At 43.6% G+C, this 17,878-nt stretch overlaps 1 protein-coding gene across 1 annotated transcript; it reads right to left on the bottom strand.

Annotated features, from left to right (window-relative positions):
• Positions 1-2,643: 2,643 nt before the first annotated feature.
• On the bottom strand, positions 2,644-12,740 carry GINS3 (GINS complex subunit 3). Its single transcript, XM_008540402.2, has 3 exons — positions 12,344-12,740; positions 5,669-5,902; positions 2,644-4,167 (listed from the first exon to the last, which is right to left on the bottom strand). Exons 1-3 carry the CDS (start codon positions 12,527-12,529, stop codon positions 3,937-3,939), a joined length of 651 nt encoding a protein of 216 aa, XP_008538624.2. The 5' UTR covers positions 12,530-12,740; the 3' UTR covers positions 2,644-3,936.
• Between the last annotated feature and the right edge of the window lie 5,138 nt (positions 12,741-17,878).

Raw genomic sequence — 17,878 nt, 5'->3', positions numbered from 1 at the left:
GCCTGGAAAAGTCAACAAAATGAGCTCAGGCTTGTCACCTGTGTCACTCACTTGCTCTCAGTAACAGGGTGACTATACATTTTCTCAGGCTGGCCCTTGATTCCCTAAACATTTACTGCTCATTAAGGCTGGGACCTTTATTCCTCATTCAAACTCGTAATATCAAGAGTTAGCGACAGAATTCCAAATTTGACACTTTTCTTTAGGTTCGGGGCACCTAATTGTCTTTTAAAAATTGTTTCTATGTGTATTCAATATTAAAATTTTCAGTTTACCTATACTAGATAAGGGTTGTTGAAATTAAGATTCTTGGAGTGGGGGCCGGCCCATGGCCGAGTGGTTAAGTTCACTCGCTCTGCTTCAGCGGCCCAGGGTTTTGCCAGTTCGGATCCATCAGGCCATGCTGAGGCGGCATCCCACATGCCACAACTGGAAAGACCCATAACTAAAATATACAACTATGTACTGGGGGGATTTGGGGAAAAAAAACAGGGAAAAAAAAGATTCTTGGAGTAATGCTCATCCATCCTACATTTTGTTGAACAAGTTACTTCAAGTATCGATTTTTCTCTTCAAAACAAAGGTATCTATTTTCAGAAACACCCATATGGACTCTGCAGTTATTTTCTTTTGCCAAGGTCAGTGGAAAATACTATATTTTCACTTAAAAACAATTGTCCCAAGCATAAAGATGAAAAGCTCTCCTGGGATTTCCTGAAGGATGGAGAAACAAGCGAACAGACGAACAGACGAACCCAGAGTGAGACTGACTTCTGTAGTCACTCGATACTTCTGCATTCTAGCTTCACTACTTCAGACACAGTATTCCAGAAACTTCTCAGGTCCAGGGACGCTGAGCGATTAATGAGAAGCTCTGTAAGATGCTCAGAGATCTCTTAGGTAGAAGGTGAAATTTTTATTTAAAATAAGAAACAAATTACTTCTGCTACAGAAGCAGTGAGAAAATTCAAGACCAAACCACTGGGGTAGACGGACTTTTTAACAAACGGCGCTGGGATGGCGGAGCAGCCTTTTCCTGAGATGGGAGGGTTCGAGCAGAGAATGAACAAGATCTGATTTATTTTTGAATGAGACCACTCTGGCTACTATGGTGAGTCTGAAGCAGGTGGAGGGTGAATGCAGGGAGGCGACTGGGAGGTGACCACAACCACCCAGGACAGGAGTGGAGGTGAGACATAAGCGGTCAGATTCTGCAAATGATTTGAAGGTAGACCCAAAAGATGCGGCGAGTAAGAGGGCCAAGGAGGACACCTAGGCTTTTGTCCTGAGCAACAGGGAAGGATGGAGCTGTCAAAAAACTGAGATGACAAAGATTATAGGAGCAGACTGTGAGGGTGAGATAAGGGGCTCAGTTTTAGCCATGTAAGGTCAGAGGTCAAAGTGGAAATGTCAAGCAGGTGGTTGGATACAGGTCTGGAGCTGGAGCTAGAGATGGAGTTTGAGAGTCATCAGTATATACACGGTATTTAAAGCTTGAGGCTGGGGCAGATCCCCTAGGGAGTGAAAATGGCTAGACGAGACCCAAGGACTGAGCCTGGAGCCGTCCAAGGTTCAGAGGTCACCTGGAGCCATCCAAGGTTCAGAGGTCAGGGAGAGCAGGAAGAACCAACCCAGGAGACCAAGGCTGCCCTACTCCTTCAGCAGCCCAGTGTCCCAGGGAACAACCTGAACACAGTGAGGTCTTTCGTATATAATTAAGGCCAGAGTACCTGGTAACAGAGGCTTTAAGGGGAAAGACACACATTTCCCCCCTTGCCTTTAAGAGAAGTTTGGTATTTGGGTCAATCTGTTGATACATTTGCAGGGACCAAATAGTAATCTGAAAGACTGTTTTTGGGGGGGGCTTGTGGGGGTGAGGGGTAGTAACTGACAGGCTTGAAGGCAAATTTGGAATGGGTTTCAAAAGCTATTTGTAATATAATCTGTTCAAAATTTAAAAAGGAATAAATTTTGCATGTGCATACTTACATATCCCCCGCATGTCTCCCCAGAGCAAATTTTTTTAATAAGAGAAAAATACAGCAGCAGCCTTAGGATTGACTTTATATAGAAAGCTATCTGTGTGGGGCCAGCCCAGTGGTGCAGCGGCTAAGTGCGCACATTCTGCTTCAGCAGCCCGGGGTTCGCCAGCTCAGATCCCAGGTGCAGACATGGCACCGCTTGGCAAGCCATGCTGTAGCAGGCGTCCCACAAATAAAGTAGAGGAAGATGGGCACGGATGTTAGCTCAGGGCCAGTCTTCCTCAGCAAAAAGAGGAGGATGAGCAGCAGATGTTAGCTCAGGGCTAATCTTCCTCAAAAAAAAAAAAAGCTATCTGAAAATAATGAATCCAACAACTAAATAATATGCTTTTCTCACTCTGACTATGAACTGCCTCCGGGGGCCCTGGCCATATGTCAATGCTGGGACAGCAGCAACGGAAGTCCCACTGTTCTGGGACACAGAGCATTCCTACAGAGAATGAACCTCATATTTATGAGTAGTGTGCAAACAAAAGAGCAGCTGCTAAACATGGATTTATTTGGGCATTATTGTCAAATATGATCAAAACCAAAACTCTCTGATGCTTCACCTGACCTCTGTAGTACTCGAGCCAAGAAATAGTACTTGTACAGAATGTACTCATGTGCAAAGCGGGTCATTTATTTAGCACCACGATCAAATTTTAAAAACATCGATTCCATCTTAAAACAGGCATTTTAAAAGCATTTCTGACGTTCTAAGTTTGCCTGGAGACACGTGCACCACCTGGATGGCTGAGCCCCTCTGTAACTTCCATGGCAAAGGCAATCTTCCCTGGTGGTGGGAAGGTGGGAGGGCAGCAGTGGGTGCGGAGCAAGTGCCCTTTGAACGGTCCTGGGCAGCCTGGCGAACGCCCTTTCCACGTAGCCTGACCTCGAGGAGAAGCGTTTTCTGCTTGTTTAAACAGATTCTCCAGAAACAGTCAGGAATCCTCTATGTAACGATGTTGCAAACTTTACTGAAGAGAGAGCAAGCATAATCAAGGTCTCTTGCCCACCGGCATCTGTCATGCTGAGTTTCTCAAACAGGGCCCTTCATAACCAGCAACCCAAAGCCCTGCTCTCCGGATGTAACAAGGGCTGGTTAACACCCTTTAATAACTACTTTGCAACTCCAAACGACTCGCTGACAGCTTTTCTAGGGTGGGAATGGAGTAACTGCGCAGGTGCTCCAAAGATCTCGGAGACAACAACAAGCTCAGTTTAACCATTTCCATCTAGGTTAACTGCAGAGTTATATGAATTCCAGCTCATTAAGCCGAGGATTACAGACAAGGAAAGCAACGTCTTCTCTTTAGGAAAACCATGCCATTCGGCTGCCTTTCCCTGTTCCTTCTTTACGCTTGATTGTTTTTGGGAAGTGGGGTTACTCCCCACAGGCAGGTGGCAGGAGATATTTACAGGTAAGACCAGGATCCTGCGAACGCTGTCCTTTGTGCGACCACAAGGAAGGTAAGGCAATTAAGCTCAAGAGAACATTTTGTGAACAGGCTAAGACGGCCCAATTTGTCCCTGTCCCTTGGAGCTAGTGAAACTGGACATCTGAGGCTGTCCAAACTCCCAGGCACAAGGAATCCCAGTCCAACTCTCTTGCGACGTATGTGCTAATGATCCTTATCCAGGAAGGGCTTCGATTTATCCTCTGCTGTGGGTTCCTGGGTTACGAGGCCTGGGCTGTGGGTCAGCAGGGTGGGAGCGTCCTGGAAGACTCACAGGGCCAGGGACACCTTCCGGCACGTCCTTTCCTAAGCAGATGGTACCACTCCTGAGACGGCTGCAGGAAATAAGCCTCGAGAGGGGACGGGATTCCGAGCCCTCTGCACGGCCAACCAGGCTCTTATCAAGGGCGCACAGGGGAAAGTCTACAAACGGAAATTCTGTGCTGGTCTGGCCTTCAGTCTTCCATGTCAGTGAATTTTCTCTTCTTGTAGTTCTGAACGAGGCTGGAAGCTGTGATCTGAGAAGCCTGCCCCTTCTCCCAGCCCTGAAAGTCATTCAGTCCTTTCTGCCCTGTCTGAAACAAGCCCCTCTCCATCTCGTCGAGCCTGGCTACCAGGGCCGAGGTGTCTTCGTTGTAAGCATTCTGGGAGGAGTCCATGATGCGGCGAAAACGTCCAATAAATGTCTGAAGAAGAAGAGAGTGAGAGAAAGCAGATCCATTTTTATCCCTCAACATTTAAATGGCACAAAAGGAGAGAATTTGGTCTCAGGACTCCATCAGGAGGACATCTGAGTCTACTCTACCACTCGAATAAATCATTTCACACTGCCAAGGCTCGATTCCCTTGTCTGTGAAATGGACTATTGTGAAAATCTGAGCAAGTGATATGTGTCGATCACCTAGCAAATGGCTGGCACAGTAAGCTCCTCAGAAAGTGCTACCCATTATTGTTATTAGTAACAAAGGCCACAATAATGTGCTGTGGTCACATGCAGACAGGTTTCAACCGAAGACTCCTGGCTGAATTGAATGCAGTTTCTGTTTTTTTCAGTCTGAGAGCAGGATGGAGACACATATGATCTACGGGTGTCCACAGGTCTCAGAGCCCAGGCCACAAGCCCCTGCTTCAGTTTCTTCAACTATCTCACAGTAACGTCACCTCATATATAAGCAACCCTAATCTACAGCACTTCAAAACAGAGATGGAAAAAGAAAACATATAACTCATTAAAAAAGGGCAGTATTCCAACTCAAGAACACGTCCTGGCAACGTTATAAGACAAATGGATTTTCCTCAGTTTTAGCTTGCTGTCCAAAAGAGTTTCCTAAGCTCAGACTGCCTACAGTCTGTGTACTGACTTCTTTTTCTGAATGGATACGACAAAGTTTTTCTTTACTATCTACATTAAAAGCAGCAGTATGTGTTAGGCCAAACAACCCTTGAAGCTGATAGAGGGTGTTTGCAAGGTCTGGGGAGCAAATGGGTTTTAAGCCAAAAGTTCTTATAAAGCTAAAAATGAAGAAGTAAAACAAGAGGTGGAGAGGACAGTTTCTTCTCTTATCAACAGAATAAAAAATGATTACCAAAAGTTAAAATAAGGTTATACTGTAAGGGATGGTAATATATGCATAACATTGTTTGGTCCATGGAAAATAATAGTAATAGTTACCATTCATTAAATGGCACTACATAATCTCACTACGACTCTAGAGTCCGGCACTATTATCACTTCCAGTTTACAGGGGAAGACTGATGCAGAGTGAGGTCAAGGAGGTTGACCAAGTCACACAGCTACTGCCTGGCAGAGCCAGCTCTCAACCCCGCAGCAAGGGAAAGGAGGAAATAACACATATATTTCCAAGAGGAACCCTCAGACCAGTCCTGGGGCTGGGCTGAGACTGTGTATCTAAGCGCCTGACACCTGTAATCAACCATCACTCCTTTCTTACTTCCAGGACTTCCTGCTGGTCCCAGCTCTTCGCCAGAATATATGAAGAGCAGCAGACAAGTCATACTTAAGTCTACATATGATTGGCAAATACAGTGTGACTGTAGACTGCCCGGGAATAATCATAAAGTAATCGTATAAATTATACAATTCCCTGCTAAGAGTGACGTCTGTGGCTGCCACGGCAGGCTCCCGAGACACGTGCAGTCCCACAGGTTCTCACATCAACTACTTGCCTGCAGGAGAGACTGGGAAATATCAGCATTCTCTGGGCTGTCAAAATGCAGGAGCTGGGAGCCAAACCCGTAGAAATGTGGCCCCATTTTGTGGAGGTCCACCACATTGGCATCTGCACTGAACACGGTCCGCCAACCCTCTTGGTAGATCTTGGGAAGTTCCACAGAAAGGATCCGCCGCTTGTTGTCAAAAAGTCCTTTAGCCAGCCACAAGGGGAGTTCAAGCTTTGAGCCCTGCATCAGACAAGAGTGTAGATTTTAAAAACAAATAACATAGGGGCCGGCCCCATGGCCGAGTGGTTAAGTTCATGCACTACGCTTTGGCGGCCCAGGGTTTCACCAGTTCGGATCCTGGGTACGGACATGGCACTGCTCATCAGGCCATGCTGAGGTGGCGTCCCACATAGCACAATCAGAAGGATCTCAACTAGAATATTACAACTATGTAATGGGGGGCTTTGGGGAGAAAGAAAAGACCAAGAAAAAGAAGATTGGCAATAGATGTGCCAATCTTTAAAATAAATAAATAACATAGCATGTGTGTGACAAAACGGAAATACACCTCGCCTCAGCAACACTGCCTGTTCTCTTTGGGAGACTGACTGACAAATGCAGGAGATGTGGTTGTGATCTGAAGAAATGAATAGCTAGTGGGCTGAAGTTTTGTGTCGCGAGGGAATGAAGAGAGAAAATGGATTTGTACAACAAAAACATGGTAGACAACAAAAATGTAATATAATGGGAAAGTTTTCTAACTAACACAAATAAAAACTGTCCAACTGTAGATACTTCAGAGGTATAATAAACATTTCTACTTTCTTTGAATATTCAATATCTATTCCACATATACACTGAGTGCCCACTGTGTGCTAAGCACCGCCCTGCGTGCTGGTGGGACATGAAGAAAAATAGGATCAGCCCGAGCTCAGGCTGCAGCCCCTCCCCATCCCCCTGCACAGCTTCAGAGATGACAGAAAAGCAAAATGTCTCTCTATATTTTTAAAGCCTTAATAGAACTGAAAAGATGAGATGGCCATGACACCAGAAATTAAGGGAAATATCCAAAAAAATAAAAGGTAAACATAACTGGGTTGGAGGAGAGAACAAAAGCATAAAACTCACAGGAGAGAATGGCTGCAAAAGGTGGGAACAGCTTTAGGATGTGTGTGAGCAGAGCTTTTGGAAAACTCACAGGACTGGGAAGATGAATGTTGAGTTCAAAGCTGCCAAAGCAGCCAGGACATGAAGGGCCAAGATCTGAGAAAGAAGAGAGGTAAGTCCAATATTTGGCACCAAATATCCATAGTAATTAGGCACCAACTTTAAAATAAATAAAAAACCAAATGGAAATTCCAGAACTGAAAAATACAATAATTGAACTTAAGAACTCAATAGAGTAAGTCAAATTTAACAGCTTTCCCAGATTTGACATAGATGAAGAGAGGGTCACGAACTGGAAAAAAGGTCAATAGAAAATATCCAGACTAAAGCATGGAGAGAAATACAGAAAAGAGCCTAAGAGACATACGGAATACAGTTAAAAGAAAAAGAAAAAAAAAGAAAGGTCTAACGTGGATTTAATTTAAATCTCAGAAGGGGAAGAGGGATAGATTGAGGCAAAGGAAATATCTGAAGAGATAAAGACCATGAATTTTCCAAAATTAAAAAGAAGTATCAAATTATAGACTCAAGGAACATTATGAACACCAAGTAGGATAAATATTAATAAAAGCACCACTAGGCCACATCTTGTTCAAATTGCTGATAAATAAAAGACATAAAGAAAAGCAGCTACTGGTGGGAAGAGGAGCACATGCCTTTAAAGAAGAAACAGTAAGAGTTAAATCCGACTTCTCAACAGAAACTATGGAAACCGTGAGACAGTGGAAATGGAACGACATCTTTCAAAAAGCGCTGAAAGAAAATAACTGCTAATCTAAAATTCTATACCCAGTGAAAATATCCCTTAAAGGCAGAGGTGAAATAAAGGCATCTGCAGATAGAAAACGTACAGAAGAGAGTTAACACAGCAGGCCTGAGACTGCCATCTTTAGAACGGCCTGCTTGCAAGGCTGGCCCTTGGCTGGCGTCTGGGAACTTGGATTTCAGAAGGGTTCTCGCCACTCCCGGAACTGATCAGAGCGCCTCACTGTTCCTGCATTGTTTGTACAAACAACATGGTTTATGCTGAACCCCAGCCTTCCTTCTGGGAGTCTGGAATTTTGGTATGCGCTAGGTAGAGGGGGCCTCTGTGACCAGCCCCCAGTGAAACATTGGCCACTGAGGCTCTAATGAGCTTCCTTGGTAGACGATATTTCACACATGTTGTCACAGTTCATTATTGGAGAAATTAAGTGCGTCCTGTGTGACTCTGCTGGAGAGGACTCCTGGAGGCTTGTGTCTGGTTTCCTCCAACCGTCATCTCAGGCACTCTTTCCCTTTGCTGATTTCGCTCTGTATCCTTTCATTGTAATAAATCTTAACTCTGTGTATGACTACATGCCCAGTCCTCTGAGTACTCTTAGTGAATCAGCAAACCTGGGACTGGTTGTGGGGACTCCTTATAGAGACGGAAACAGAAATCTTATCCCCAGAAGACCCAGAGTAAAGAAATCGTGAAGGGAGAATGAAAACAATCCCAGAAAGAAATATGGAAAGGGAGGAAGAAAAAAAGAGTAATGGAAAGAGCAAATAAGTGGGTAAATATAACAATAACAAAAATAATATAATACCAACAACAATGTTTTATAGGGTTCAAAATGAGTCAAATTAGAATACATAACAACAAGAATACCAAAGAAAGGAGGGAAAAAACAGAGTTAAAGTGTTCAAAGATTCTAGCACTGTCTGTGAAGAGGTGAAAGTAGTAATTCATATAACATTCCTATTAGTCAAAAATGATTATGTAATATTTAAGGTAGCCACTAAAATAACAGAAGAATAAATGACTAACTAAGCTAATAAAAAGGTAAATGGACAACAAAAAATCTGATTAATCCAAAGGAAGTCAAGAAAGAAAATAGAACCTAAAAGAGATGGGATACAAAGAAAATATAGGAAGGTAAAAATAAACACAATTATATCAATAATTACATTAAATGTAAAGGAATTAAAATACACCAATTAAAAAATTGTCAAACTGAATAAAAACAAAATCCAGCCATCTGCTGCTTAACAGAGACACATCTGAAATATAAAGACACAGACAGGTGGAAGACAGAGGATGGAGAAAATGGTATGCAAGCAGCAATCAAAAGAAAGAAGCATTATTAGAGATAAAGAGGGACATCTGACAATAATGAAAGGGTCATTCTATCCACCAGAAAAATATAAATCTGTCTACACTGACAGAAGTAAAAGGAGAAACAGACAAATCTATAATCATAGTGGAGACTTTAACATATCTCTTCAGATAGATGAGAAGTAGCAAACAAAAAATCAGTAAGAATATGGATCTCAACAGAACAAATAGACTTGACCCAATTTACAGATATAGATTATTTATTGTACACTATGACTTCAAAATCCACATCTTTTCAAGTACATAAAGAATAGTTAAATTGGGGGCTGGCCCAGTGGCACAGCAGTTAAGTTTGTATGTTCTGCTTTGGTGTCCTGGGGTTCGCGGGTTCAGATCCCGGGTGAGAACATGGCACCGCTTATCAAGCCATGCTGTGGCAGACGTCCCACATAAAATAGAGAAAGATGGGCACGGATGTTAGCTCAGGGCCAGTCTTCCTCAGTGAAAAGAGGAGGATTGGCGGTAGATATTAGCTCAGGGTTAATCTTCCTCAAAAAAAAAAAGAATAGTTAAATTGATCTTATGCTGGGGCTTAAAGCAAATGTTAACTTTCAAAAGACTGAAATCATTCAGACTATGTTCTTTGGCCACAGTGGAATTAAGCAAGAAATCAAAAGAATAAATAAATAGCAAAATCACAAAATATTTGGACTTAAGCACTAATCTTCTAAATTATCCATAAGTCAAAGAAGAAATCACAATGAAAATCAAAATATTGTGAACTCATTTATAATGAAAACTTGTGAAATGCAACTGAAGCTATGCTTAGAGGAAATTTACAGCTAAAATGCACCAAGGAAGGTTGCAAAACCAATGACTTAGGTACCCACCTTAAAACGTAAGGGGGAAAGAACAACAGAAAATTAAGTCCAAAGAAACTAGAAAGAAAAAACTAATTTCAGAACTTCAATGACCTAAAAAACAAAAGTAGAAAAGAGAAAACTGACAGAGCCATAAGTTAATTCTTTTTTTTCTTTTTTAGATTTTTTTATTTTTTCCTTTTTCTGCCCAAAGCCCCCCGGTACATAGCTGTACATTCTTCGCTGTGGGTCCCTCTAGTTGTGGCATGTGGGACGCTGCCCCAGTGTGGCTTGATGAGCAATGCCATGTCCGCGCCCAGGATTCGAACCAATGAAACACCGGGCCGCCTGCAGCGGAGTGCACGAACTTAACCACTCGGCCACGGGCCAGCCCCCATAAGTTAATTCTTTTAAAAGACTAATAAAAAGGATAAATTCATAGCAGGACTAATTAAGAAAGAGAGCATAATTTCTTAATATCAAGAATAAAAATCAGGACACTGCTATAATCCTACAGATGTAAAAAGATGGTAAACAGATATGTTGAACATTATACCACTAAATTTGAAAATTTAGATGAAATAGTCAAATTCCTAGGGGGGGAAATCCAATCTACCAAGTGTAACACAAGAAGAAATAGAAAATCTGAATAGTCCTGTATCTATGAATGAAATTAAATACGTCATTAAAACCTTCCTACACGGGGTCAGCCCGTGGCCGACTGGTTAAGTTAACACGCTCTGCTTTGGTGGCCCAGGGTTTCGCTGGTTCAGGTCCTAGATGTGGACCTAGCACCGCTCATCAAGCCACGCTGAGGCTTGCCACAACCAGAAGGACCCACAACTAGAATATACAACTATGTACTGGGGAGCTTGGGGGAGAAGAAGGAAAAAAAGGAAGATTGGCAACAGATGTTAGCTCAGGTGCCAATCTTTAAAAAAAAAAAAAAGGCCAAGTATCTTTTAAAAAAAAAAAACCAAAAAGACCCCTTCCTACACAAATCTCCCATGAGAAGAATTCCAAATAACTTAGGTAGACACTCCGCCCTCAAAGAAGTGGAGCATAACTCCCATTCCTTTAGTGCGGCTGAGTATAATGACTTCCTTCCAAAGAGCACAGCATGGAAGGGTGGAAGAAAGAGTAACATTATAATGAAGAATCCTGACAAACGCTACCTCAGCCAGGTGATCAAGGGTCACATCCCCGCAATAAGCTGTGTTGGCAGCACGTACCCTTGATCTGATGTGATGAAAAAGGCACTTTACTTCTGTGATCTTCCTCCCCAAAACTCATAACTGTAGTCAAGTCACGAGAAAAACAGGAGACAGACCCCCACCGAGGAACACACTTCAAAATATGTGAGCAGCAGCACTCCACAAAACTGTCACAGTCATTACAAACAAGGGAAGTCTGAGAAACTGTCACAGCCAACAGGAGCCTAATGAGACACGACCGCTAAACGCAATGTGGTACCTTGATGGGATCCTGGAACAGAAAAGGACGGCAGGGAAAAATGAAGGAAAGACCAATCAAGTATGGGCAGCAGGTCTCTTGTTTCCCAGTGTGTGAGAGAACCAAATCCTTACCCACTATACTGGAAAGTCGTAAATAATGTCTCCATTTGTAAAAAAGCAAGAAGACAAGTTTAAGAGTATTGTTTCGAAACAAGAAGATGAATCTTCAAGAAACTACTGAAAAGGCAGACAGCCCCTGTGGAGCTGGAAAGGGACGCTGGAGAAAGCGAGGCAGGGCCTGCTATTTTTCGTTATAAATCTTTTTGGCACTATTTGACTTTTAAAACTTTGCATATATATTACTTTGATAAAAATGAGCTTAAGCAGATCAAACAAAAACACCCTTCCAAATAAAATTCAGGCTAAACAGGAAATAAAAAATACAAGCCGTGCTCCTGGGACAAACTTGTATTTGAAGCCACACAGCCCTAAGTTCGAATCCCAGCTCACCACTTCACAGTGGGACCCTGTCAAGTTACACTGGGCTTCAGTTTCCTTGTATGTCACAATCCCTAACTATGGGGTTGTTGAAGGATTACAGGGGTAATCCATGGAAACGTTTACTCCCCCCACCCCATCCGTGCGGGCACTAAACCCTCTGTAAGTGGTTGCTGATACCGTCACACTATGCAGGGTGAACTTGGCAATTGGTGGTTCCCAGACTTATCACAAGCTCGTAGAGCAAAAGCTGCTGTTCTAAGGCAAACGTGATCAGAACCCAGATCCTGAAGTATTCAGTAGGAGCCAATCCTTAAGCATTCAACACATGGGGGAGGGGGAAGACAATGCGGATCTGGACAGTTTCAAATATGAAGTCAGTGTTGGGGGGAGCCTGACGACCCAGGACACATTTACCTCCTCTCTCCAGGCGGCGAAGGACAGGCAACCAGCCCACTTCGCGCTGAGCCCTGCGGGTACAACTCGGCAGCGCACGTGGCCCCGCCTCCTGGAAAACGACCAATCGCAGAGGACAGCGCGCCCGGTGACGCGGCGCCCCGAGGCCGCGGGGCCCACTGGGAGTTGTAGTCTTTCTGGCGGGAATCCGCGCCAAAAGGCTCACCTCAGGGATAGCGTTGTCACTCTCGGCCCCTCCGCTCCGGTCCAGGAAGAAAGTGCCGAGGCGAGGTATGGGGGTCTCGGTGCGCACCGGGAGCTTCTCGTGAGACATCAGGATGTCGTCCAAGGAAAGGAAGTTCTCCTCAGGCCCCAGCGCACCCGACTCCACCCGGAAATAAGCCTCGGACATGGTGGCGGCTTGAGCTTCTCCGCATCCGCTCGTGTGAATCGGGCGACCTCGGGGAGTCAGGGATGTAAAAGGAGGAGGCAGCACAGGCTGGTTAGGATTGTAGGGTCGCTGTGGCCGCCAGACTGGATTGAAACGCTTTTCCCGCGCTGGGGGACGGGCCAGACGGGAGCAGTTGATCCAGGAGGGGCTGCCCAGGCAGAAGCAATCGATAAAGTCGGCGGACTTGGTCCAGCGCAACCTGGGGCGCGGGAGCAGTAGGTGGGGCCACAGGAAGTTTTCCTCCCGCAGAGTGTAGCCCAGTGTAGCCCGCCGGCATTAAAAAGAGCCTGGAAATGCCCGTTGAAGCTGCAGGATGCATTGCACTGGATTGTGTTTGTGTGGTCCTTTAAATGTACATATGTGATATGAAAAACTTCTCAACACGTTTGGGGGCTTCAGAAAAGGCATCATTGTGCCCTCCATCGCAGGCCTGAGCAAGGCAGACCTATTTTCTAGAGTTTTGTCACTGTGCGTCTCTGTTAATCTTAGTACTTGAAAGAAGCATTGAAAAACAACAACACTCCACCACTAGCTCCAGATAGTGGACTCTGTAGCACTTTGGAGGAGGAATGGGGTGAAACGGGACAAAGCGTGGAGTGCTAGACTGCACGTGGCTTGCAAAGGTCCTGAGTCTAATTCAGGAACCTCCAGCTCACTTTACCATCAACTGGCAATCTCCTTTTGTGGCTATTAATTTAAATCCTTAAAAAGAGGAAAGGAAATCTGATTGGTCCAGTTCATCTTTTGAGGCAGGCCACAAGGGTCATAGGTGGCCAGCCACCCTATAGATTGGGTACCTGTGTCTAGGTGCCATCAGTGGTCTGGTGGGGTGGGAGGGGAGAGAAGGGATCATGGTTAGTGATACTGGAGTTGGGGGTGCTACCCTATCAGGGCTATGGGTGATGGCAGAGTGTTGAGAGAGACACTACACAACATTTTTTATATAAAAGGGCATTTTGGGGGGGCTACTAGAGCTGTGAGCAAGAGTTCATGGGAAGGGAGATATATATTAATCATGTTTTTTATTTTCTGTATTTTATGATACTTTGACGTCTTGGGGCCTAGGAGCCCCGGGGAGGAACTGCCCCTCCCAGGTGAGCTCATTCCTAGAGATAACAAACAACTCTGCCAACACTTTCCATATACAAACCAAGCAATGCACAGCCCATGTTCCCAACCACTTCCTTTATCTAACTCTCACAGCCAGCCAACAGTTCCGCCCTAAATCACCCCAGGGCCAAGTATTGGACAATTAGGGACCACTCTTAGAGCCCAGAGCCCACCAGCGATACTCAGACTGTCCAGTCCCAAGCTTGTTCCGACTTGCCTATTCTGCCTCACCCATTCCTTCCCACAGAAACCGCAGTGAAGGCTCTGGGCCATGTTTTCCCCTCACTCCTGCCTCCTGACTGACCCTGGTCCTGCCCATGTGGCCCTGCATGACATGACATGGCTTCTTCTCTTGGGAACTGTGAGCAATAAAACTTCTTTTAATGGCACTGACCACTCTGTGTCATCACTCAGTCACCTCTATAAATTAAATCCTGGGTATAATCAAAACAAGAGGCAGTTGGGGAGTCAGGGCCAAATTGCGGAAAGCCTTGGGTGCTGGTCTAAGGAGTGTAGGCTATTCCATAGGAAATGAGAGAAAACGGGTAAGGTTTCTGAGCAAATGATAACAAACCTGAGCTTTAAGAAGAGAATTCTGGCAGTGGGGTGAGAAGGGAGACACTAGATGCAGGGAAGCCAGCTTGGAAGCTGTGCAGTGGGCAGGACCTGGCAACTGATTGGATGGAGGAAGTGAAGGATGGAGAAGGGGCAAGGATGATTCAAGTTCTTAACCTGGTTGACCAGGAGGATGGAGATGTCACTAGCAGATACACAGAGCACGGGAATATGGGCAGTTTGCGGTGAAAGATGAGTTTGGTGTGGCGATCATGGAGTCCAGGAGCTGCTAGACAGGCTGGTCTGCAGCCCAGTGGAGACACCAGCTTCGAACCTTTACTTAGGCATCTATAAATACATGAGCATCTTTTCCTTTATCATATTTTAAATGTGCAGTTTGCTATACTATCCAATACAAAAGTAAACATAATTCACAGCCAAAATTTATAATTCCTCTGATGAAATGGACGTAGGGTACTGGATATAGTTTGGAGCAGAAATATAAGTTAATTTGTCTAATGGAAGGCAAGGCAGGTTATTTACTGACAAGGATAGTAAGCTATTTTTTATGTTGAAACAGTTAAGATGAATGCTTAATGATTTATCAGTGCCAAAGAAAGGCATTATTTTTGTACAGAGATCAGAATATTGGCTCTGAATGCAAATACCACAGTTATTTTAATACTAAAGTAAAAAGCCAGTGTTTAAGATAAAATCAGATTACCTTGTTTTTCTTATTTAATGTCTTGGCTCACCATGAAACTATTATTCACTGCTTGCATATTTTTACTCCATTTAAATCTATCCTCTCCTTGAACTAATAAATGGATACACCAGCAAAAGTGAAGCTAGTTAAAATTTGAGCTTATGATGTTAAACAGTTGAAATTAATTCATTTGACAAAAATGGCACATAATTTATCGAATATAGATCTGTTTATCGCCCAAATTTTAAGAGCCAGGGATGCTGCTTTTCTCTGAGAAAGCTTGTGTCCCTTAGTACCCTGCCAATCCAATCAAGCTATTTACCAGAATTACACTAAACAGAATTTCAGCATCTTTATGACATTCAGAGTATGTTTGATATATTTGTAATATACAGAATTTCGGCATTCTGAAAGGTGTCTGCTGGATCTCTGAAAAATGGAGTGATTTTTCCACTGTAATCATTTCAAGATTGCAGAATCATAGGTCTGTGTAGCACACACAGACTTTAGATAAGTAAAACCACAGCAGCTTTAAATCTGTTCTTTTGAATACTAGTGCTTTCTAAATTTCTCCCATTGAGTGGGGAGGCTGTGATGCAAGACACAGAAATCCGGATCGGGGGATGGGGAGGACCTATAGAGGGAAAAAAGAAAGAAAAAAAGAAATGTGTTGGACTGCATCGTTCTCGTTGCTTGCTTAGCCAAAAGTTTTAGGGTTTCCCTTGGTCCCTCTCCCCTGACACTCTGTAACTGGTCCACCAGCAAATGTTGGATCTACCTTCATCGTAGTTCCAGAATCTGACCACTTATCACCATGGTCCAGGCCACCATCATCTCTTGCCTGGACTTTTGCAGTAGCTTCCTATGTAGTCTTGCTTCTTCCCATGACCTCCTCCTTGTTCCTTGAACACCCAGGCACTGGTAGCTCAGGGCCTCACACTGTCTGTTCTCATTGCCTGTCCCCGTTGCTGCTCTCTTGGATGTCCACATGGCTGGCCCTTTTCACGTCTTTACTCAAAGGTCACCTTCTCAACGAGGCCTTCCCTAGCCACCTTATCTAAAATTTTAACCCTCTCCCACTGATACTTGATCTCCCTCTCCCCTTTGTTCCCTCGGCACTGACTACTCTCTGGAGTACTGTATATTTGATTTATTTATCTTGTTTATGTCTGTCACCCCTTGGAGAACATTAACTCCATGAGGGCAGGAATTCTTTTTGATGTCTTTTTCACTGCTGTATCCTCACTGCCTGGTGCTCATTAGCCATCTCATAAATATTTGTTGAATGAATTAGTGGCTCTTTATTTATAGTAGTGATATAATTTTACTTTAAAACATTAAGTAAAAACAGTCAATTTTAAGTAAATGATAGTACCAGTGCTGTGCAGATATTACAAGAGTCACAAAGGGTAGCAGTGAAACATTGAAAACACTGAATTTAGTGGTTAAAAATAGTTTGCCAAGGTACAGGTTAGGTCACATGTAATTTTCTAGATCCATGGCCTTAAGTCACTAATAATGCCATGATGAAAGCTCATTGGTTGTGCTCCACCAATTTAAATTTGTTGACATTTTGGCAGAACTATACTGAATTTTACCTTTACTCCAGCTGTAAAAATGGAATGGTTAAGCAAAAAGAGTGAATAGGATTGAAAATCGCCCTACCTATGAAACGTTTCCAGCAGCCATTTATACTCAGTTGCTGTGTTACTTCTGGAATCCGAAAGGCCTGGGTGGAATCCAGCTTCCACCGTTTTAGTTGGCTTTGTGACCTTGGGTGAGTTACCTCTTGGAAGCTTAGTTTCTGCGTCTGTAAAATGGGGATAATGTGATAGTGGCTGGAGTGTTGTGGTGAGAGTGGAATGAACGAGTCAATAAACGTAGGATACTTAGCTCCAGGTGGGCTCAATTAACGTCCTTCTTGTCATCATCATTCATGTGTGTTTGTTCACTGCTGGATCCTCAGGACCTCAAACAATGCCTGGCACATAGCAGGCACTCCCTGAACATTAGTTAAATCACTCTCATCATTCATTTCCATCATCACTGGCCCAGGCTTGGCTACACTTTTCTCCCCCCAATTCAAGTCCTAACTGTACTTGAAGGTGATAAGTTATTATTCTTCAATTCAACTTTTTCCTATGAAAAGTCAGGTAGAATTTATCTCCTCTGAGTTCAAACTATTAAAGGGTGGGGTTTTTTTGGTATTTTGAAATGACAGTACTGTGTTTGAAATCTTATTATGTAAGGTTAATGGATTGAAATCATTGGAATTCATTTTTACATAAATTAACTGTTCTTTTGGTTGAGCTATATCTTGAGCACTGCGCCAAACGCCTTCAATGAGATCAAAATAAATTGATGGGCATGTTGCGACCTTCTGTGTGGGCAGTGCCAATTTTAGATTCTTCCCACAGTCTTCGGCAGTATGAACAGGAATTGTAAACCCGTCTTATATATTCTGAGAGATTCTGTATGTGTGTGTGTCACCCTCAGAATTTGGCAAAGGAGCAGCTATCGCATCATTATAATGGATAATATATAATTCAGCTTTTCTTTTTTTGTGTTCCCAGATCCATAAAAGTACCCTTTCCTCTCATTCTTTATTTTCATCTTTTTCTGGTACTCTATAATATAATTTAATCTATGATCTGATAGCCAGAGTTTCTCTCAGTCCAAAGTGGGTGGAGTGGCAGGGAAATTCATGAGTTTGAGGAGAATATGGGGGAAGAACCACTGTCATTTATTCATCGAGATGTGCAGATGCCTATTAGATGCCCTGGGGCTGCAGACGTGGACTCAAAGAAGACGACTTGTCTGGACTGTTCAGGAGGTTGGCACCCAGTGGAGGAAATAGTAACATGAGATACAATTGAGCCAAGTCCAGAAAGTGATAGAAACTCAGAAGGAATGGTGACTTCTGACCTGGAGAGAAGAGG

This window comes from Equus przewalskii, chromosome 3 (genome assembly GCF_037783145.1).
Source record: "Equus przewalskii isolate Varuska chromosome 3, EquPr2, whole genome shotgun sequence".
NCBI classification, from domain to species: domain Eukaryota; kingdom Metazoa; phylum Chordata; class Mammalia; order Perissodactyla; family Equidae; genus Equus; species Equus przewalskii.
This window is presented reverse-complemented; position numbering and strand designations above follow the sequence as displayed.